Source organism: Talpa occidentalis, unplaced genomic scaffold (assembly GCF_014898055.3).
Source record: "Talpa occidentalis isolate TD23 unplaced genomic scaffold, MPIMG_talOcc4v2.1 talOcc4.14, whole genome shotgun sequence".
Classification (NCBI taxonomy): Eukaryota; Metazoa; Chordata; class Mammalia; order Eulipotyphla; family Talpidae; genus Talpa; species Talpa occidentalis.
In genome coordinates, this window is record NW_023601433.1 from 45,717,137 (window position 1) to 45,739,232 (window position 22,096).

General features: G+C 41.3%; 1 protein-coding gene across 1 annotated transcript; it reads right to left on the reverse strand.

The window, feature by feature from the left end:
• Nucleotides 1–7,385: 7,385 nt before the first annotated feature.
• ARV1 (ARV1 homolog, fatty acid homeostasis modulator) lies at nucleotides 7,386–22,024 on the reverse strand. The gene is made up of 6 exons (XM_037510429.2): nucleotides 21,788–22,024; nucleotides 17,496–17,615; nucleotides 15,087–15,240; nucleotides 12,046–12,270; nucleotides 11,156–11,302; nucleotides 7,386–8,625 (listed from the first exon to the last, which is right to left on the reverse strand). The coding sequence occupies exons 1-5, from the start codon at nucleotides 21,959–21,961 to the stop codon at nucleotides 11,160–11,162; spliced, it is 816 nt and encodes a 271-aa protein (XP_037366326.1). The 5' UTR covers nucleotides 21,962–22,024; the 3' UTR covers nucleotides 7,386–8,625; nucleotides 11,156–11,159.
• Between the last annotated feature and the right edge of the window lie 72 nt (nucleotides 22,025–22,096).

A 22,096-nucleotide genomic window follows, 5' to 3' on the forward strand; every position in this document is an offset into this window, starting at 1 on the left:
TTACCCCAGTTCTTGTATGCATAAATAAATAAATCTTAAAAAAAAAAAAAGAGGGAATGGCATAAAACAAAGTCCCCAGAAACATGTATAGTAATGTGCTTTCTATTATCAAAACTAGTTAAGTGATTTGCCGTAGGTCAACGCTAAATAGCAGCAGAGTTGGAGTTCTCCGATGCCAGGTGTGTCCTCTATCTGTTTAAGGAACAAGGGAGAAGGGGAAACCTTTGGGGATTACCTGATACAGCCCCTTAATCTTCTATTGCTGTGCTTTATAATTTAGTGCTTTGTTGTGCAGCATTTCATATTGGATCTTGTTCTGACTTTGTTTACAGGCCTAATTTCTTTTGGAGCCTGTGATTATAAACATGCCAAGTCTATGGGAGGTGGAAAGACTAAGCAACCATCATCTCTTCACTGTGGGCAATTCAAATTCATCTTCCTGTCCAGGGAAAACTTGTTGACTATATAAGCCCAAACCTGTCCAGTCTTCTTTTCACGGAGGTTGTACTATGAGTTCAGAGAGATGAATCTGAGTTTATTCTTTATGGAGGTGGTAGAGGTTATGTCACTAAGGTTACACTTGTAGAACAGGTGACACCTGCTGGTTCAGTGTTTCTTGGGTGAAAATGCTACAGGAGCGTGTGGGTGTCCCAACCACTTAGAGTGGGCTTTGGAAAAGTGTCAGCTGCCTGCCTGATGCCTTTGTTCTCACCCGCTGGAATAAGGCTATTACCTTTCCACCTCACTTCTTCGGCTGCCGGTCAACTTAGGACAGGTCCCTAGAAACTGCCTTTCCTCGCTGGTTCTGCTCCCTGGGGAACGTGTGCAGACAAGCTTAATATCCACAGAATGTTGAGCAAACACTTTTATTAAGTACATGGACAAAGTGACATCAGCAAGATGAAAGTATGCAATAACAGTGGATAAAGAAGAGCTACAGTTCTAGAGAGGAGAGGATAAGGGCAAATGCCAACTCGAGCAGCCAGCATTGCTGATCTTAAGCAGAAGCTCAAAGACGCTCTCTCCCCGCTTCCCATTCCATCTCCAAGACACAAATTCTAAGGAAAGTCAGTGACGTAGACAGCCTGAGCACCACAAAACCATTGTTACTGGGAAGGTGATTTGGTGGGAGGAACACTTGTATTAGAAATAGATGTGGTTAGGGGCCTCCCTGGTGGTGCAAGGGGTTAAGCACCACACTATGAAGCCATCCAAAGCCTCTGCAGCACGAGTTTGATTCCCAGCCCACCTGTCTCTCCCGCTGCTCCCCTCAGCAGTGTATTTCAGTTAGTCTGCCTGTTCTGTTCCCTACTCTGTCTGGTGAATCCTCTCACCTTCCAGACCTCTGGCCTGTACCCCAGCTCTTGTATGCATAAATAAATAAATCTTAAAAAAAAAGAAATAGAGGGCCTCCCCGGTGGTGCAGCAGTTGAGCGCTGGGTTGCGAAGCTGCCCGCAGCCTCTGCAGAGCCGGTTCGATCCTCGGCTGCTCCCCGGCCACCAGAGGAGGGTCCCACATGGCACGCAGACCTCTCCTGCCGCCCGCTGCTCCCCTCAGCAGTGTACTTTGGTCCTTCTGCCTGTTCTGCTCCCTGCTCTGGCTCTGGTGAATTCTCTCACCCTCCCGTGCTTCTGGCTGTACCCAGTGCTAGTATAAATAAATAAATAAAATAAAATAAAAAATCTTTAAAAAGAAATAGACATGGTTAAAGCACAGTCACCACATGGTCTGTTCTGTAGGAGGGCACAGCCTGAGAAAGGGGCAAGATGGACCTTAGTTCACCTCAGTTCTGGGACTTAGGGACAAAAGCACCTCCTCCTCCATGCCCTTTCTTTTCCTCTTGCCTTCAGGATGATAAGCTGCCAGAGGGGCTCCAGTTTTCGAAAGGGTGAAAGGGAGGACGATTTAAAATGATCTTCAGAGCATCATTTGCGTTAGAGACAAGAAAATTCCTAAGTCCTAGGATGGTATGAAAGGCAAGGGGATCTGAGGGTGAAGGGCAGATTAGTGATACTGCCCACTTATCAGGTGCCCCTAAGTGTAGATGTCTTAGGAATCTACATAGAGATGAGTTGGGAGATGAGGAGGATGCTTGCCCACAAGACTCAACTTGCAGTTACTGTATGTCACCAACACCTGGCTGCCAGCGATACTCCCCTGGACGCTGGTCCTTGGTGTGTATGATCTGATTGCCCTTCTGGCAGAAACACCAGAGAAGGCAGGTAATGATTAAACTCAGTGCCCCTGCAGTCATATGCCATGTAACTTCTCTCAAGAAGCTTCTATCAGTCACACCCTAAAGGACTGCCTCCAAAATCAATAAATAGCTGTTCAGGCTTATCCACCCTCATCAAGGCATTTCCACTGTGCTGGGGCCTCAGATTGGACAGGCTGACATAAGACCTGGAAGCTGCAATTTATCTCCCCCTGCTGCAGAATAAAGGATAGAAGTATTGGGGTTCAGATGATGAGGTTTGGTGTGTGGGGTTCTTGGGCCCCTCTGAGAAAGAATTCAGCAGATGATCCTATTCATCAGCACACAGGAAGAAAAGAGAACAGGAAAGAGACGCCTGCATAGACATAGGCGGGCAGGAGAGTGGCATTTTGCTAGAGCAAGGGGTGTTCTTTGATGGAATTATTGTGGAAATTATCGCCTTGTGGTTAGTTGGGGTTGGTCTGCCTCCACCTCTAGCTGATAATCTTTTCTGACTCAATTGGGTTTAGTTTAGGATTCATTCATCATCCTTATCCCAACCTCTGGTGTTTGTCTTTGTAAGACCGTTCATCCTAAATTTTTCTTCTTGCAGCTTCCATCGGAAGCATACCCCACTTTCATAGACATGTACCTGGGCGTATACAATTACTGACTTTAAATGGAGTGATATGGTTTATAGACCGTGCTTTTTCCAAAAACTATTTAAGGTGGCTTTATAAACATTCACACAACGCAATGAACTGCAATTTTCTAAGAAGTGGATTTAGAAATCAGCAAATAGGGATTATAAGGGCAAGACAGAGACACTGCCACCAGATGTCAAATCAGCGCAGGAAGCATCTGCTGTGAGAAAAGACAAGTTTTATCTGCTTGCAGAACACAAATGTGGCAGATTTTACTTGGAGCTCAATTTAAGGGCATGCATAGATAGTGAATGCTCAGCTCTAGGGCAGGTATTTGTCTTGGTATTTTCCTGCCATATGTGTACAAGCAAGGTGAAGGGTAAAGAAAATGTCAGGCTTTTCTGCCCTTCCGCCATCAGGATAGATGATGGATCCTTGTCCTGAATGCATGCCTGATGGCGGGCACCTGGAATAGGGTGTGGGCAAATGTAGATGGGATTCACCTGGGCTGAGACTGGGCTTTTAAGGGCGGCGTCACGGGGACGCCAGAAACTGAGAAAGAAGCCGATGAGAGAAGCAAAGAAGCAGAAGCAGAGAACGCCAGAGAGCCCAAATAGAGTGAGGATTTGCTGGGGGCTGGGAGGACTGCCAGCCTCCCAGCCCCCCAGCACCCCTGCCTGCCATATGCCTGGTGGACCCCAATAAAAACCTGCAAAACCACTGAGGACGCTGACTCCTCCTTTACCTGGTCTGCATGGGATCAGAAAACCTGCACTCTGTCCTGTCCTGCCTTATACAAGGTGACTTCTGGAAAATATGAGGAAGTGTTAGAATGACATTCTTCAAATGTTGCCAGGCACTCTTAAGGGTCACATGTTATGGACAGTGTCACACATACCCATCCTAGAGCTTTGGCACCAGTAGTTCCAAGAACCAACCGGTCTCCATGTCTCCAGGTGCCCCTCAGAAGCTCTTTGTAGTGCCCTGAAATCTGCCTCCTTGTGATGTCAGTGAAATTAGAGATAAAGGGTTGTTTCCCAGGAGAGCCCTTCTTAGTTTGGGAGGTGTGTATACATGTGGTGGTGGTTGGAAGTGGGCTGTTATTAGTCAAATGATTTTGTGGTGGGCTGAATTATCACCCCTCAGAGATATAATCTCCAGACTTGAACACTACCTTAATGGGGAAAAGGCCTTCACAGACATGATTAAGTTAGAGTTCTTGAGATCACTGGATTAGCCTGGATTACCCAGGTGGGGTCTGAATGCGATCACCAATGTCATTCAAAGAGAGGCAAAGGCCTCTCCACACATATGGAGGAAGTGATGTGATGATGGAGGAGAGACTGGGGTGGTGTGGAACAAGCCACGGAATGGCAGCAGCCACCAAAAGCTGGAGAAGCAAGGGATGGATTCTCCCCTGGCCTCTGGAGGGAGTATGGAGCTCAGACACCTTCATCTGGGCCCAGTGAAATGCATTCTAGACCTCTTACCTCCAGAATTGTGAGAAATTAATAAATTGGTTGTTTTCAGCCACAGGAATGAATACAGATTTTCAGGCAGTTTTATGGTCTTCCCCCTTCAGCTACTTAGTTATCCATGTCAGGATGGGACGTTATAATTCCATCTGTGGGCTATTAACACTGTGGGTTAATGCTCCCGCCTTTTAAAAAAGATTTATTTATTTACTTAACTTGCGGTGTAGGCCGGAGTTGCAGGGGGGCTGGGGTAGGGGAGTGAGAGGATTCACTAGTGACAAAGTGGGGAACAGAACAAGCAGATTTATTGAAATTCACTGCTAAGGGGAGCAATGGGTGAGACGGGAGAGGTCTGCTGCACCATGTGTGGGTCAGCTACTGATACTTAACCCCTATGCCACCAGGGAAGCCCTGTGTTAACCCTTTCAACACACTGAGGATACACTTCCTGATGGCTCTTAGCATCAACAGGCACTTTCTAGAATTATGAGTTAGTTATCATAATGTCCTTAACACAACAGGACCCGGCAGAAATTGAATGTTAAATAGGAATAAAGAAATAGAGCCCTGTTTGGTGTACTAAGGTTCTTGCTGTTATGCCTTTTTGTCTCTTCAAGAATCAAAGACCATTTCAAATTTAGTCCTGGGGTAATTTTTTCTTTCAAAATATATTTCCAATTTTATAAGAAGAGGTTTTAGTTAGATGTTAGATATCAGAAAGATACAACACAACTTTTCAGGACCATGACTGTGGGAAGAATTCAGTAAATGCTCATTTTTTTTTTTTCCTAGAGCTTGGAGAATTTTTTCTATGGTTCCCTGGAAGTGCTTATATTAATCTGGGTCTAGTCTTTTGAGTTCCTTATTTAAAATCTCTTGTTCTCTATTCCTAATTGTATTTGAAAGACGGTTAATTTCCTTATCCAGGGATCCTCCATTGGACTAGATGTGGAGGCGGAGATTTTAGTCCCAGTTCTGTCACCATCTGCTTGTGTGACCTTGAGCAAAACACTTATCTATTCTAAGCTTCCTGTTTTTTATATACAAGACTTATTAAGAATTTTTAACTTTTCCAGTTGCTTATCTTATAAATATCTTTAAAGATGCCCTTTCTTTGGCTTTTATATACACCTCCATGTTTTCCTCCCAAACGAGTTCAAAGGGCTTCACACTTCAATAGAAAATCTCTTAACAAAACACTTGTCTATTTTCTATGTGCCTTACTGGTCTGTACTGTGCTCTCATAAATTGAGTACTTTCTCTTTGGTTTTTGGCTTGTTGAAAACTCCAGAGCCAGCTGGAGTGGGGTGATCACTGTGGGGTGATCCATGCTTGTGATTTTCAGGCAAGTCTTCTAGGGGGGCTTGAGTGCAAGTGCTTGTCAATAAAGGTGGCGATACCAAAAAGTGATTTAATTTTTATACTTTCAGCTACATTTTTCTATAAATAGCCTTCTTTGTTGTTAGATCATGCCTCAATATTTTCTATGCCTTGGAAAGCATAAACCTCATTTTAAAGCACTGAGCACCATCACTATCTTGCTAGTGTTAACAGTAGTTCTCTCATCTTAGCAATCATATGTAAATCAACTTTAAAAAAGTCACCAAAATTTAACAACTGCAAAATCTATGTGGTTTCACTGTACAATTCTGTCAATAGTTTCGTCTTTGAAACTTTTCATTAAAAAAAAAAATTGAAAAAATGGCAGGGCCAAAAAAAGAGGTAAGATGGAGTCCCTGGGCTGGACAGAGGGGGAGGGAGAACTAGTCTCTCTCTCCTAGTGTACCTCGTGGCCACTTAACAGGCAGCCTCTGTTTTCTTCTAGAATCTTACACTTTCTCTTTACACTCTGAAGAGTAGTGCAAAAACACTGAAGGGAGTCTAAGATGAGAGCAGGAGGGTTTCCTTCGTGGTTCTCTATACACACGCCACAGCCTGACTCACTACCACTCACAGACAACTCACTGATACCCAGGAAGCATTTCCAGTTGTTTTTTTTTTTTTTTAAAAGATTATTATTATTTTTTTAAAGATTTATTTTCTTTATACAAGAGCCGGGTACAGGCCAGATGCGCAAGAAGGTGAGAGGATTCACCAGAGACAGAGTGGGGAACAGGCAGACTGACGAAATACACTGCTGAGGGGAGCAGTGGGCGAGACAGGAGAGGTCTGCTCGCCATGTGGGGTTGCTCCGAGGCCAGCGGGGATTGAACCGACACCACAGAGGCTGCGGACCGATTCAGAGCGCTGCGCTCAACCATCTGCACCACCAAGGAGGCCCCTTTTGTTTTTTTTAAAGATTATTGACTACCTATATGGTGCTCAAGATAGACTGAGGATGTACTGAGTGTGAATTTATAAACGGGTGATGTGGTTCTCTTCATTTGTCAGCAGACTGAAGATTTGAAGTTATGACTGATGTGTTTTTTGTCATTTTCTCTAACACTTGTTTTGTTCACTCCCTCTGGTTGCATGTCATCCAACATGTTTTCCCTCTTTTTAATATTTATGGCTCCATCTGGTGGTCAACAGTCCCCTCCATCCTGTGGCTAGTCTGTGACGTTACCCCAGTTGGTTTTGTTCCTGTGTTGGTTTGACAGTCTTTGTGATAAATTACAATTCACAGGACCTTTATGTAACTTCCTAGTACAACTTTTAAAATTCCCATTGGCCACCCTGCACCTAGATGTACTGTATACTTCCAGTAACTGCACACATATTACACGTTCTCTACCCCGCTGGACTTCGCCAGCCTTCTACCAGAGACACTGGGAAGTTCTTTTATTTTCTCTTTCCCCTGGGTAGGTCTTGACTCCTGAGACTTGATTAGATGTTCCAACTCTGTTTCCCTAGGCCTTAGACTGGCCCCTTTACTGTTCTTGTCACCCTATACTGCAATTACCTACTCATTTCTAAATCTATTACAATTTAGTAAACTTTCAGAGGGTCATGTCTTATTCACCACTTTATGCAGTTTCTGATATAGAAAAAGTAGGTGCTTAGTAATTATCTGGTATAAATAATGAATGAATGAACAAATGAAACAGGGTGAGAAAAAAGGGATATTTTATCTTTTTTTTTTTAAAGATTTATTTATTTATGCATACAAGAACTGGGGTACAGGCCAGAGGTGCAGGGGGTGAGAGGATTCACCAGAGACAGACTGGGGAACAGAACAGGCACACTGACTGAAATACACTGCTGAGGGGAGCAGTGGGGCAAGACAGGAGAGGTTTGCTGTGCCATGTCGGTAGCTCCCTGGACGGCCTGGGATTGAACTCATGCTGCAGAGGCTGCAGACAGCTTCACAGTGCTGTGCTTAACCTCTTGTGCCACCAGGAAGGCCCATTATCTATTTTTTAATAAAGGCTTTATGGAGTAACAATTCACTCCTGTAAGGGAACAATTTAGTGGCTTTTAGTTATTTCTGGATCAGCTTATTTTATTTATTTTTTTTAAAAAAGATTTATTTATTTATTTATACAAGCACTGGGTACAGTCAGAAGCGCAGGAGGGTGAGAGGATTCACCAGAACCAGAGCGGGGAGCAGAGGAGGCAGAAGGACCAAAGTACACTGCTGAGGGGAGCAGCAGGCGGCAGGAGAGGTCTGCGCGCCATGTGGGACCCTCCTCTGGTGGCCGGGGAGCAGCCGGGGATCGAACCGGCTCTGCAGAGGCTGCAGGTAGCTTTGCAACCCAGCGCTCAACCGCTGCGCCACCGGGGAGGCCTCAGATCAGCCTATTTTAAAGAATAGCTGTAAGAGAGGGAAGATACTGAATTGAAAGTTTATAAAAGCTGAGATTATTTTGACTTTACTAAGAGAAAAGTGTTCCAATTGTTGTAGGAAAACAACATATTATTTAAAATACATTATTTGAAGTCAATAACTTAACATTTAAATTAAAAGCTATACAAAGGTCAAAGGAATAAAACACATCTTTATTATGTGTGAATCTAAATTCATGTTCCTCTTTCAATTCAAATGACTGAAGTTGCTAATATATAAATATTCACTTGTGGCATATACCACTCCCTGTGTTTGAGCAACATTCCCTGTGTTTGTGCAAGTGTTTCTGTAAGTGAATGTGTGTACCTGTATATGGTATCGTTGTTTCTTGCATGGGCGTGAGGGAATGGGTGGGCAGGAGTGGTAGGTTGGGGTTTCCAATGCCATAACCATTGCTTTCTTTTTCAGGAAGAGTATCCAAATCTTTGCTTCATTCTGCCCAACAGCAATGAGGAACTTGGTTTATATTTTGTCTTCTCTTTTTTGGGTACAGCTGGTCATGCCACAGGTAGTAAAGAATAAAACTGTGGACAATAAAAGATATGGCACATTAGAATGGCACATTGTGCTGAGAATCAAATCAACACACACTTATTAGGGCAGGCCCCGTATGATGGAAGACACAGAGTAGTCTCAGGCCTGGTTTCTCTTGGCAGCAAACTTTTGACCAGATTGGGAGAGTCAGGCATTTGAAGCACAAGGGGATGTTAATATAAGACACAGACAAGCATAAAAATATGAGATAAAATGAAGGAGGAGAATGGTTTTCAAATGGCTGCTCGATAGATGACTTTGTTTTTGTAATCAGAAATGATTAAGGGAGAGCCTGACCATAGAAGCACTTCTGAAGATGGGGCAAAGTATCGGGCACAGGACTGTCTGGAAGGTCCTAGACACATGACTTCTGTGGCTGAGCTGGCACTGGGAGGTCAACAGAAGTAGTGAACACTACAGACAAGTTTTTGGAAAGTCTTCATTCCATGGAGGAGGAAAGGTGAGTGTGTCTAATTAAGAGGGGGAGGGTAAAGAAGCTCCAGGCTGGGGAGAGCATAAAACATGAGATGAGGAGAGGGTTATAGTCAAGAATGTGGGTAGGAACATGCCTATGAGGAAAAAACTAGGGCCACAAGACAGAGGACCACATAAACTCTTAGGGACAGTTAAAGGATGTTCCCAGGAAGAGACTAGAAACTACTGTGTCAGCAATAACAGTGAAAAATCGGAAGGGACATCAGAAATGGCACTTTATGAAGATCTACAGGGCAACATGGGCTGTAGGCTGGTGGGGAGTTATTATAAGCATTTAGGCAGGGGACAACGAAAGCTGAGCTGGGGTCTGAGTGAGAAGATGAGTGGGGACTTTCCAGAGAAAGGTGACAGAAGGGGTTTCTGTTTGGGTGGGTAGCGGGGGATGATAGTGAGTTCAGTTTCCAAGGTGCTGCAGGGTAGTGGAAGGGCACATGGGACCAGCGGGGCAAGAGCTGGAGCTATGGGATCTGGAAGGAACAAGTCATGAGAGAGCAGTCCCAGTGGTGGCACTGCTGCACCTGAATGTTTATGCAGCAAGAGAAGGAAGAGGGTTGAGGATGATCCCTGGAACAGATGGAGAAATCAGTGAAGAAAGACCCAGCAGACAGGTAATAGGTGGTGTGTTTCAGAAGTGGGGATCTGAGTGACCAAGTGGGGGAATGGAGCAGAGATAGGGAGATAGAGGGCTCTGAGAATTTGGCAAATGGCTGTTCTCTTGATTTTTTTTTAAGAGTGCAGATTCAAAAAACTATGAGAGATTATGTTTTACAAAAAGAAAAAGTCTTGGGGAAATAGGCCAAGGTCAACTGTTCTAGAATAAAGAGCTGAGCGTGTATGATGGCACAGGGGAAGAGATACTCTAGAGGAGACAGGATAAAGAAGAGACAGTGTCTTTGAACCTGGAAAGGAAAAGGCTTAACTGAGTGGGAAGGGAGGCTGAAGAGAGGTAGAGAAGGTTTAGAGGTGCCATCAATAAGAAGTATGTATAAGTGAGGAAGCAGTGGCCAGGACTACACCTCAGCTTTCCCTCATGTGCTCAGACAAGCCTGTTTCCTTCTCTGTGTTTTCCTCACCACCTACATCCACTCACACCCCAGCTGAGCCTTCCAGAGTTGGCTCCAGGATCCTACATCCTAATATAGGCTGCAGGGAGAGATGGGCTGCGATTCAGAAACTGACTGTAACCAGAGGGAGGACATTTACAGTTTGGAAACTGTTCCAGAAAGGAAACTGAACACAACTCTGAGATAGTAGGGAGGAGAGGGGAAAGAAGACAGATGATCATAGGTGTTCTGAAATGAAAAGGGAGGAAGATCAAAGAATTTTAAGTCTTAATTCTTAGCTAAGTGAGAGCAGACATAGGAGTAAGGAGCATGAAGACCGCAGAATAGCAGCTTTACGATGATTTGATGGAAGAGGTAATGGCAGACAGAAGGAACACAGAGGTCCAGTGGTGGTTTTGTGCAAATGCAGGATGGCCTGCACCAGCAACGCTTGCCATGCTTGATGGAGGACACAGATGGTGAGGCTCACCAAACAGATCTAATGAGGCATGTCTGGTAGGTAGGGAGGAAGCTGATGGATGTCAAAGGACTGATGAAGAGTAACAGCTGCCTACAGCTTCCAAGTGTGTTTAGAAGAGTGGCGTGAGAAAACTTAAGAGGCAAGGAACTAGAGCTAAAAAAATCAATAAAAGCAGGGATGGTGGAAGGGAGGGGGGAGAATGGTTGAAAAGGGTAGGAGACAATTGTTAGTGGGACAGACTTCAGTAGGAGTGAGTTGGTAAGGAGGTGTTAGGGAAACTATGAGACAAGCAACAAAAACATTGATGTTGCTCACATGTGGATGACAAAAGAATTAAAGTGAAGGGTCCCGGGAGACATGTCCTTGAGGGAGATGGAAGTGACCTAGAAGCAATGAGATGTCAGGTAATGGGTATGGATAGCTCCTATTTGTTTTACCATGACATCTGTCCAATTTGAGGACACTTTGTCCAAATGCATGGGCACTAAGATGCTTTTGTACCTATTCAAAAGTCTTGAGATTTATAGATGCCACAGTCACTTCCAACATCCCATTCTATCCTCTGGAAGAAGTAGACCATGGTGCTTTCCAGCAGTAAGCCGCATAAGATGGCCAAAAAGGAGAGCTTTCGGCTGATGTTTAGGGTCACTGGAAAAGAAAAGGGAACTAGTAAGTTCTTAAGAGTTTAATTAAATGATGTAAATTATGTAGTAGTATGAATGAGATTGTTCCATGAAATTGTTTTCAGAAAAGTCTGTCTTAATAATTTCCTACTTTTCATCTGCAAATCTTCAGTGAATCAAAGCATCTGCTTATAACAAAAACACCAACTTCTCCTCAAATTGAAAAAGAGTCCCATGAACATTAAAAGGGAAAACAAGAATAGGTCCTAAGGTTATAAAGAGAAGAAAAATTTCTACTCAATGACAAAAAAGTATTAGACAATAGGTTCTTTTAAAATTGTACTTCTTACAATGTTTGGGGAAAATGAGGACACACAGGATGGGTTGTACACTTTCCTGGTACAGTGGGGGCTGCCTGGAGCCAGGGGCAGACACCTGGCATCCTATTCTGACTTGACAAGTGGCTAGCCATGTAACCATGGACAAGTCACCATGAGCTCATTGGTAAAATGGAGGTAAGATGACTACCCTCCTCATCCCACAGGACAGACACCAAGCATATACAAGCACTTTGAAAAGTAAAAAGTACCATTTGGATGAATGGAACAAGTACTAAATGTGTACTATGTATAAGGCACTATAGAAATGTTAAGTCTTTTTACTATTCTATGAAGAATATCAGTGTTTGACAGTTTATATAAAAACCAACACAAGGGTTTAGGTATTTTAGGTTGAAAGCTGAGAGGACAGAATAAAACACAAACATACCTCGAATTGCCTGAAAATTTGACGTGAGGACAAATAATTTAATGAGTCTGAGGCACAGGGGTGTGTAGTCGTGTTCCCAAATGACAGCTGGAATCAGCAAGAGTTTTCCGTAGCTAGATAATAACAAGGCTTTCAACAGCAAAAGGAAGTCGGATTTTTTTTTCGCTGTAAAGGATCGTTCAACCCACAGGAAAGTAAAAATGCCAATAAAAAAGGCAGTTTGTTCTAAGAAGGAAATGGAAAATAAAAATATGAATGTTCCTATCCAAACCATAGTCCCTTAAAAACAAAAAACCACAATTCCAAAATATAATTTATCAACTGACTCACAAGAAATGCTTTATGAAGATTGAATTTTCCTTTTTTCTTTTAAGAAAAAAAAAATAAGCCCCTGCCTTTGTGTCAATTTCTGCTGGTATGATTTCAGAAGCTATTAGGTTAAGGAATGGGTTCCACCTAACTACAGCTGCAGAAACAGAAATATTTTTGATGAAATATTTTATCATCCAGTGAAGAAAAACTCCATTAGAATTATAATTATCAACATTCTAATGTTCCTTCTAGGAGGTAAGATTCTAGAGATCTTGTGGCAAAAATAAAACAGGAGATTGGAGGTTTTTCTGAGAGAAAGAAGGGATGCAGGGCCTCCCTGGTGGCGCAGCGGTTGAGCGCTGGGTTGAGAAGCTGCCCGCAGCCTCTGCAGTGCCGGTTCGATCCCCGGCTGCTCCCCGGCCAATGGTGGAGGGTCCCACATAGCACGCAGACCTCTCCTGCCGCCTGCTGCTCCCCTCAGCAGTATGCTTCGGTCCTTCTGCCTGCTCTGCTCCCCGCTCTGGCTCTGGTGAATTCTCTCACCCTCCCGCGCTTCTGACTGTACCCAGTGCTTGTATAAAATAAATTAAATAAATTTAAAAAAAAAAAGAAGGGATTCATCCAAAGAATTACACATGAAGATGTTTTACTTTGTTCATTTTTCTACTATGTACCGAGTGTCTATTATACAGAAGCTTTTGAATGTTCTTACCTACATTAAAAACTTCCTTTATTCTTTTTAGAATTATTTTATTTATTTATGCATACAAGAACTGGGGTACAGGTCAGAGGTGCAGGAGTAAGAGGATTCACCAGAGACAGAGTGGGGAGCAGAACAGGCAGACTAACTGACATACACTGCTGAGGGGAGCAGCAGGTGAGAAAGGAAAGGTCTACTGTGCCATGTGGGTAGCTCCCTGGCCAGGGATGGAATGCATGCTGTGGTGGCTGGCATAGCTTGATAGAGCTGAGACTTGGATAGATAATCTAACCTGACTAGATTTCCAAATATAGGTGATTAGGATCTGTAAAAATAATTTAGGGTGGTTAACCTGCATGAAAGTTGATACATTATTCAGGAAACATACATTATCTCTCTTCAAAATAACTGGCGGACTTATCAACTGCAAGTATCTGCTCAAATAGGCAGATCTTACAACTTGGGTTTTGGATAAGCCAGTAGTAGAAGTAAAAACTGTGGTGAGTTGTCTCTGGTCCCAGGAGCTACTCTTACAGGAATTTAGAGCAAAGATTTCCTGCACTGGATAGAGGGACACGGGATAACCTCTACATCTTCCCATCTGATAACCTGGGAGAGTCATGAAAGTACACCAGCCCTCAGATTTTGCAAAACTGTCCACAAAGCACATGTTATGGCCCCTTCTACAGGTTTTCTTTGGTCAGGTGAACTCAGTAGGAGCTGCCTTCTAGTCTAGAGTGCTGCAGTGGAGAAAAAAAGCGACAGGCAACCAAGAGACAAGCCTTGGCTCAGTGCTGACACTAACAGTCTTGTGGGACTTTGCAAAAATGATTTGTCCTCCCTATTTGTTTCAACAGCTGTAGATAGGGGGGAACCCCTAACTTAACTAACAAAGAGCATAGTTGTGAACATTATGTCGATAATACTGTAAAAGCAAGTGTTTAAATTGTAACATGCTATAGTTAGGTAAGTTATTCTAGATAAGTTATTTTAGGGTTTTATAACGTAATAATTAACTTAATTATTATATTAAAACACAAAAAAATAGTAGAAAAATATTTTTGATTATTAAAATATCCACTATAGAGTAGGCACTACAGGAATGCCAAACAATTTGAACACAAGCTTGTATTTTTTAATATTAAAAATTATGGACATAAAGCAGATCATCTTCAGAAATTTTAAGAGGCTTTGTTTTAAAGCTTAAAATTATACTACATTCTAGTTCTTCGATGAGGTGATCTATTCAAGGATGTTTTAATATTATTATGTACATTTGGGAATTCGCAACATATAGATGAATTTTAAAACCATGAGACTAGATGAGAGGATCTAAGGAGTAAGGGCAGAAGAAAAGAGGTCTAGAGGATGAACGGTCCAGAAACTTGGTGTTAGAGTGGGCTGGGGACATAATGTCACTAAAATAATGTTTCACTATAATCAAAGAATTTTAGAAGCAGAGCCAGCATGAAAAAAACCAGTAAGTAATACACTATTCATAGAAATTAATTCAACATAATTTTGACCTATGTCACAAATTCAAATTCTCAAGAAAAGCAATTTTTTGAACTTAAGGAATTCTAGGGAGTAGCCAGTTCCCCTGCATGGTGTCCAATCAATAATAAGTTTTCTCTGAATACAGTGCATTAATACAGTGCAAGCAGTACAGTACATTGGATAATCTGACAACAATAAATCTCTTTTAATAAAGAGGGTACCTAGATAATCTTCCACTTGGATGAGAACTTAAAAAATTTTATCAACAATGCTATGTTTTAAAATATTTTATGAAACTCTAATCTGATAAGCATAATTACTTCCACACTATCTGTGTGATAAATTAAAAAGTAAGAAAGTAGATAATTTAGACATGCTCACCTAGCAGGTCAGTGGTCGAGTTAAAAATTCAACTTACCAATGATTAAGTCTTATCAAAACTCAGTCTTACCAATGATTAAGACTACGCATGTTACTTTCAATCAGAGTAGTAAATGTGAGTTAACTAATTGAAAGTATGGCTTGTTCCTACCTAGAGAAACAATTGCAAACATTTTATAGAAATCCCACTCCTTAGCGTATCTGATAAAGTCGTCGGGGTCACTGTTCTGGTTTGAATCTTGAAGCTGCCACCATCTCAGGTATGCCTCACAAAGCAAACAAAATATGCAGAGTTTTCCATGCATCTGGTGGTCAAAAGACATCGCCATTCAGTTAGATAAGAAACACTTAATTGTACTTAATACCCACTGGCACAGGCATAGCTACTTGTTTATGGTCTTAAAAAATGTCCCATCCAGTAATTTTTCAAATTCATAACTTCCCAATTAAACCTATAATCACACTGAGTTTGCAAACCAGTGCTTCTTTTTCTGTGCAATGTCCACTAGAACTATCACATGGGGGGGATTTTTCAAAATACAAATGTCTAGGCCTTAATAGTGACACAAAATCTTTGGAAGTAAATCCTAGATACACCTAATTTGGAACAGTCCTGGGGGAAGGAGGATTCTAATACATATCCCTTGTTAAGAATCACTTTTTTAAACAGTAAGTCTCTTTTCTTGCTATTTTCAATCCCAGTCCTATACACAAAAATCAAGAACTTTTGTGATTCATGGATGGGTGAAAGCAACAATAAGAACAGATTTACCCTAAGAAACTATTAGTCTTTGAACTAGTTGAAATTTTAAAAGCTTCTAGGCTGGATGAATATTAACTAACATACTGCAGTTGAATGGTGGTAAGCTGAAATTCTAAAAGGTATGAAATTGTGGCAAAGAGAGAGGAGACCAGGGAACATGATTTGACATTTTTCTATTTATTTTTCCTATAGGCTGACCTTTGGCAACATAAAGTGTGTGCAAGCACAAGGTAGTCCGGGGACAGGTAAGGGCATCAGCTGCTGAGGCCCTTCAGGTAGTACACTGGTTCTCAGGGCTGCACTATGGAATCACTTGGGGAGTTTTAAGAAATACAGATACCTGAATTCCATCCCCAGTGATTCTGATTTTACTAGTTCTGGGTTAGGCCTGGGCTTGGAAGATTTAACCACTGTCCTCTCCCACCCCACAAGGAAATTCTAATGTGTATCAAAGTTTGAGAATCAATGCTCTAGTAATTATAATCTACCTAAATTATTTACCTTGGGTATGGGGAGCTCAGGGATAAATAAACTGTACTGTTATTGTCCATATTAGTCCAAATTTAAGGTTGCCAAATTTAGCAAAGAATACTAGCCCCAACCAAACCAATAATACTCAGTTAAATATGAATTTTAGATAAACAACAAAAGTTTTTTTATATACATGTTGCGGGTATTTGGAACATATAAAAGTAACCATTGTTTATCTGATTTTCAAATTTACTTGGGTCAAAAGTTCACAATTCAATATGCTAAATAAATGTGTATCTTGAAAAAGCTAACTTCATTAGAACTTTTTTTTAAAAGATTATTTATTTATTTATTTATGCATACAAGAGCTGGGGTGCAGGCCAGCGGTATGGATGGGGGGAGGTGAGAGGATTCACCAGAGATAGAGTAGGGTGAACAGGTAGACCGGTAGATCAACTGAAATACATTGCAGCAGGCAAGACAGGAGAGGTCTGCTGTGCCATGTGGGTCACCTCCCTGGCCTGGGATCAAACTCATGCTGCGGTGGCTGTGGATAGCTGCATAGTGCTGAGACAACCTCCTGCGCCAACAGGGAGGCCCTAGAACGTTTTTGTTATTCTTGGGCCTCCCCTGGTGGCGCAGCGGTTGAGTGCTGGGCTGCAAAGCTGCCCGCAGCCTCTGCAGCACCGGTTTGATCCCGGCCACCAGCGAGGGTCCCACATGGCATGTAGATCTCTCCTGCTGCGCCCGCTGCTGTCTCAGCTGTGTACATCGTCACTCTGCCTGTTCTGTTCCCTGCTCTGACTCTGGTGAATTCTCTCACCCTCCTGCGCTTCTGACTGTACCCAGTGCTTGTATAAATAAATAAATAAATCTTAAAAAATAAATACATAATAAAATTAAAAAAAAAAATGTTGTTATTCTCCTCCTGCATTCCCTCAACAGCACAGTATAAAATACAAAAATTATGTTTTAAAATATTCTCTTTTAATATTTGCTTTTAGATATACTTTCTGTGCACATGTATATATTTAATTTTATTTTGTTCAAAATAATTGATGTCTGCTTTAAAAGAAGACATGTTAAAAGGTGATCCAGATTATGGCTTACAGTTTCCAGCACATTCTTAAATATTTACTAAATATTGTGCACCTTTTTAAAAACCAAAGTCAGCTATTTCTAGAAACCTCTAGAAATTATTGAGAAAAAACCCACTCATTAAAATTTTTTAATAATGATGTTCCTTAATTTTGTTCCAAAGTATTATTCTTTCATATACAAAAACATCAAGTAAAATTAGAAAATAAAATAATTACCACAACTTACATTTATTTTGGTATTGAAAAGAATATGCCTGTAGGCCTGGGCTTTACACAGAATAGCATTAATCAAGATAATGACAGGATCATACTCGATATACTTATCTACAGGTTTCTGGCATGATTTCTGAAATAAAGCAAGATAATATTAGAACAAGCAACTGAAATCTTTTTTAGCAGTAAGACTGTTTCGACATTTAAATAATCTTCTATTCAGATACAAAATGTCCATCTCTGTAAGACTTGACTTCAGAAATGACTAATACAACTTTGTAAACTTAAAATATTAATCTTGTGATCTCATATTTAATTTGATTTAAAGACTTATTTTAGGCAGTAAAGTATCCCAGAAAATTCTGTTTTCAATTTGTAGGAATTGTTGGAAGACAATTTTATAATGTACTTTCACTGATAAATTGTTGCCTGTTGGTTCCATGGCCCCTACTTCTATAGTGCATGAAATAACTGTTATCTAATGTTTTGGAGAAAAGGATTCAGAAGAGTCAGTCTGCACCGAGAGATTCTGAGAGTTACAAGCAGGTGTGGCACAATGCCAACAACTGTGGGGTGGAGATACTAACAGAAGCCTGTTTTTCCCTCCAAAATAAGAACTATGTAAGAAAAATGGTCTTTCTCTGGTACAAAAGACACTGGCAAATGCTGGACTGTGTGTAAGGAACTGGGTTGTGCCACCTGGTTCTAGGTTACCATTTTGGGGTGACCTACAGGCTCAGCTCCCTAGGTTCTCAGCAACTTTTTTTGTTTTTGGGTGGGGGCATGTTATTACAATGCTGTGAAATCCCAAAACCAACAGAACATATAAATTGCTGATAAAGTATATAAAGTCTCATTAGAACTATGTAACATTTGAAACATCACTTACAGAACTGCATCAAGGCTACTATCTACTGCATAAACTAATGGTTATGATTCAAAGTTTTTTGAAACTTTGAGAGGATAAAATAGAAAAAGTGATGGATGTGCAAACATGACAGAGTGGCCCTTTAATTACATCAAAGTGCTAGAAGAAAAATGAAGTTCGCTAAAGAATATTAACTCTGAACTCCAAGTGTAATGAAAAATTAATTTTCTTCCAATTCAAGGAGTATTTCTACTTCATGTCATTGCAAGAAATGGGTGTTTTTCCAGCCATCAAGTGAAAACAATGAAGGCAGATGTGCTATACCTCAAATTTAAATCCACCTAATAAAACTGAGGTATGAAAGCTTAATAAATTTAAATCCACCTAATAAAATTGAGGTATGAAAGCTTAATAATTTTGCTGCTTTTTACCTGAGCAAAGCCAAGGTCTAAATACAAATCACAGAATCAGAGATTTTATATTCATGAGAAAGAGCTGTTTAGATTCTAGATTCCCTGCCTGTGTTACCCATATAAGACCAATTAGGTTACTTCACTTTAAAATGAAACCACTGACGGGCTTAATGGTTTTTTCTTTGTCTTCTAGAAGGTCTCTAAGACCCATCTTCAGACAGCATCGCAAGTCTAAAACGGGATTTGCACAATTTTTAGGGGGAGGTGGGCAGAAACTAGCAGCAGGAGACACAGAAGTTAAGCTATTCTGAATGTAATCACTTGTCCAACAAATGTTTTTGGGGTGGCTATTACATTCGTAACAAGTTACCTTTACTTAGCCATTTCTATGGACCAGATACTTCCAAGGTGCTTGCTATTCATCTTGTGACACAAATCTCTATCCTCAAGGACCTTACAGTTTAGCAAGGGAAGACCAACATGGCACTAACTAGTGCTCCAATGGAATGAGCACAGGGTGACTTACACCCAAATGGAAGCGGCAGCGTCTGGATTCAGGTGAGATGCTATGCACTAGACTCTTCTCCCCTTCTTAGCATTCTCAGTATAGTGTAACCATTGACAATTCCTTCATGTTTTTTGGTTCCCTCCCTAATAACAGGCCAATTTTATCTTATTCTGCCTCTATTGTTTGCTGTTCCTTTCACCTTGAATGTAAGGAGAAAAACCATAAGAACACAAAACAAACATGGTAAAGCATTTTATTGGGAGATAGCTAAATTCAGTAGGTACATTTTCTTCTTGGGTAAAATTGTTACATTCAATATTACTTACTATTTACAATATCCTGAAAAAGAAAGCTGTCCTTTAAGAAATCCTAATAGCACAGAGACCTTCATACCTTGGGAACTCCAATACTGCTCCTCCTACCTCAATCTTTTTTTTTTTTTATTAAAGATTTATTATTTATGCATATAAGAACTGGATTGTGGGTCAGATGTGTGGGGGTGAGAGGATTTACCAGAGACAGAGTGTTGAGCAGAACAGGCAGATCTACTGAAATCCACTGTTGAGGGGAGCACATGGGTGAGACAGGAGAGGTCTGCTGCGCCATGTGGGTTAGCTCTCTGCCCGGGGATCGAACTCATGTCACAGAAGCTGGTGATAGCTTGATAGCACTGAGACTTTAACCCCTGTGCCACCAGGGAGGCCCTACCACCTCAATCTTAACATGGATTCGACATACTTTCTGCTGCTATGTTCTGCAATTCCATAAAGAATCACATGTCTTTCAGATTATAAAATGACCTGACCAACTTTTTCATGAATCTTCTTGTGTTTCTGCCTTCTTGTCATCTCCAGAACTAGGCTCTCTCCTCCAATGCCTCATACTCAAATCTGTTTTGTTTTAGCTCTACAATAAGCAAATACCTATCCCACAAATGAACTCACTAGACTTTAAGCTGCTCTAGGGCAGGGCTGTGTCTTATTCACTTTGCACCTACCATCCAGCACAGGAAACTGAATACTATAGTACTGAACAGAACAGAAACTTAGGAGAAATCTCTAAGGAGTATTGTTTTAAATTTATAAAGTATGTGAACACTTAAAAATAGACCAGGCAGTGTAGAATATTAAAAATACTATATCTTTAGGCATAATTATTAGTAAATTGTGCAAAGCTAAAGAATAGTGACTAAAAGCAAGGGGCTTTTAGTTTCCATTCAATGGAGGGAACCAGGGAAACACAGAAAAAGGAACTGGGAGGAATGGCAGGGGCTAAAAGAGGAAGAGCAAAGGGAAAGTTGTTAAGGATGAAAATACAGATAGGAGACCAGGCTATTTATACTGCTCACTTCAAATATGGCAGGGAAGTATGGGGTACCTGTTGTAACCGCCTAGAACTTTTGTTATTTTTTTTTCATAAAATATAGCCTAAAATCTAAAAGCTTTTTAATTTTTAATCTCAGGACTCAGAAAGCCTTTTAATAACTATTTTATGGTTTAACTGTAGAACCTAGAATCAATTAAATGATTTTTTTTCTGTGTGATGCTATCATTCATATCACTATGCATTAGCATAACAAAAACAAGGATATTACATAATTTCAGCAGGGAATGACTCTGTACAGCAGTGTATCCATAAAGAACTGCACAGCCATTCAATAGTCCAAAATCTAAAATCTCTCCTGGATGAGAGAAAAAAGGTGTAGCTATTTACCTAAACAGTGAGCCAATAATTATTCTGTCTTTCCATCAGAACAGGGACAGAGAAATCAGCATCTGATAATTAGAAAGGCAATTTTGGTAACTTAATGCCAAAAATTAAAAAAAAATTAATAAAAGGTTATTTTATATTACTACAGATTAACTAAAATGGATAAACAAATACTAGCTTTTCTTTGGACAAAAAGCTTATATTCACGATGACCAAGAATATGATTATCTTAAAAATCCAGAAGTGGATCATTCATTCCACATATATTTATTGGATACCTACTATGTGTCAGGCGCTTTTCTGATTGGGTCAAGCTACATTAATGAATACGCAATAATCGCTGGCCTTGGGAAGCTTATATTCCAGTGGTAGGAGACAGATCATAAATAATAAACAAATTACAAAGAATATTAGATGACAGGTGCTATGTATGGAGAAAGATCAAGAAGGGAGGGTGATAAGGAGTTCAATTTGTCTAGCAAAAGGACAATAACAATCATGAAATAGCTATGGCGTCAACTCAAATTTCAACCTAATCTGATCTTCACATTTCTTTGCAAAACCTAGCCCCACCTCTGCCCTAGGATCTGTTCGCTTAGGCTGGGTGTCACCGGTATTCCTGCAACGACCAGACAGACCCAGACCAGGAGCGTCAAGCATGGAAGGGAAGACTGCATTAGCGGGCCCTGACATTCGCTGATTTTTATCGCTCTAAAAAACTGATACAGATTGCATCCCTTCTCGCAGTCCCCACATGCCCCCCGAGCCATTTTCTCCCAAAGATCATCCCACAATGGAAAACTCACGCAGATGGTTATCTTCAGCACGCCGTGTTTATAGTCTCGGTACAATTCCTCCGCCTCTTGGTTGCATTCGATGCACCTGTACTGGCAGGATGCCGACGCAGCAGTAGGAGTCGCTGTCACCTCATCCGTGTTTCCCTTGCTAGCCCGAAGCCCAGTCCGCCCACCAGTGCCCATTTCCACGCAACTTCGGCCGCGAACTTCCGATTCTGAGGACGTTAGACGCCTGGCCGGAAAGCCTGCGCCACGCAATGCTTGCTGGGATTTGTAGTCCCAGCCCCGGAAAGAGGGCCGAGGGTGACGGAGCTGGGA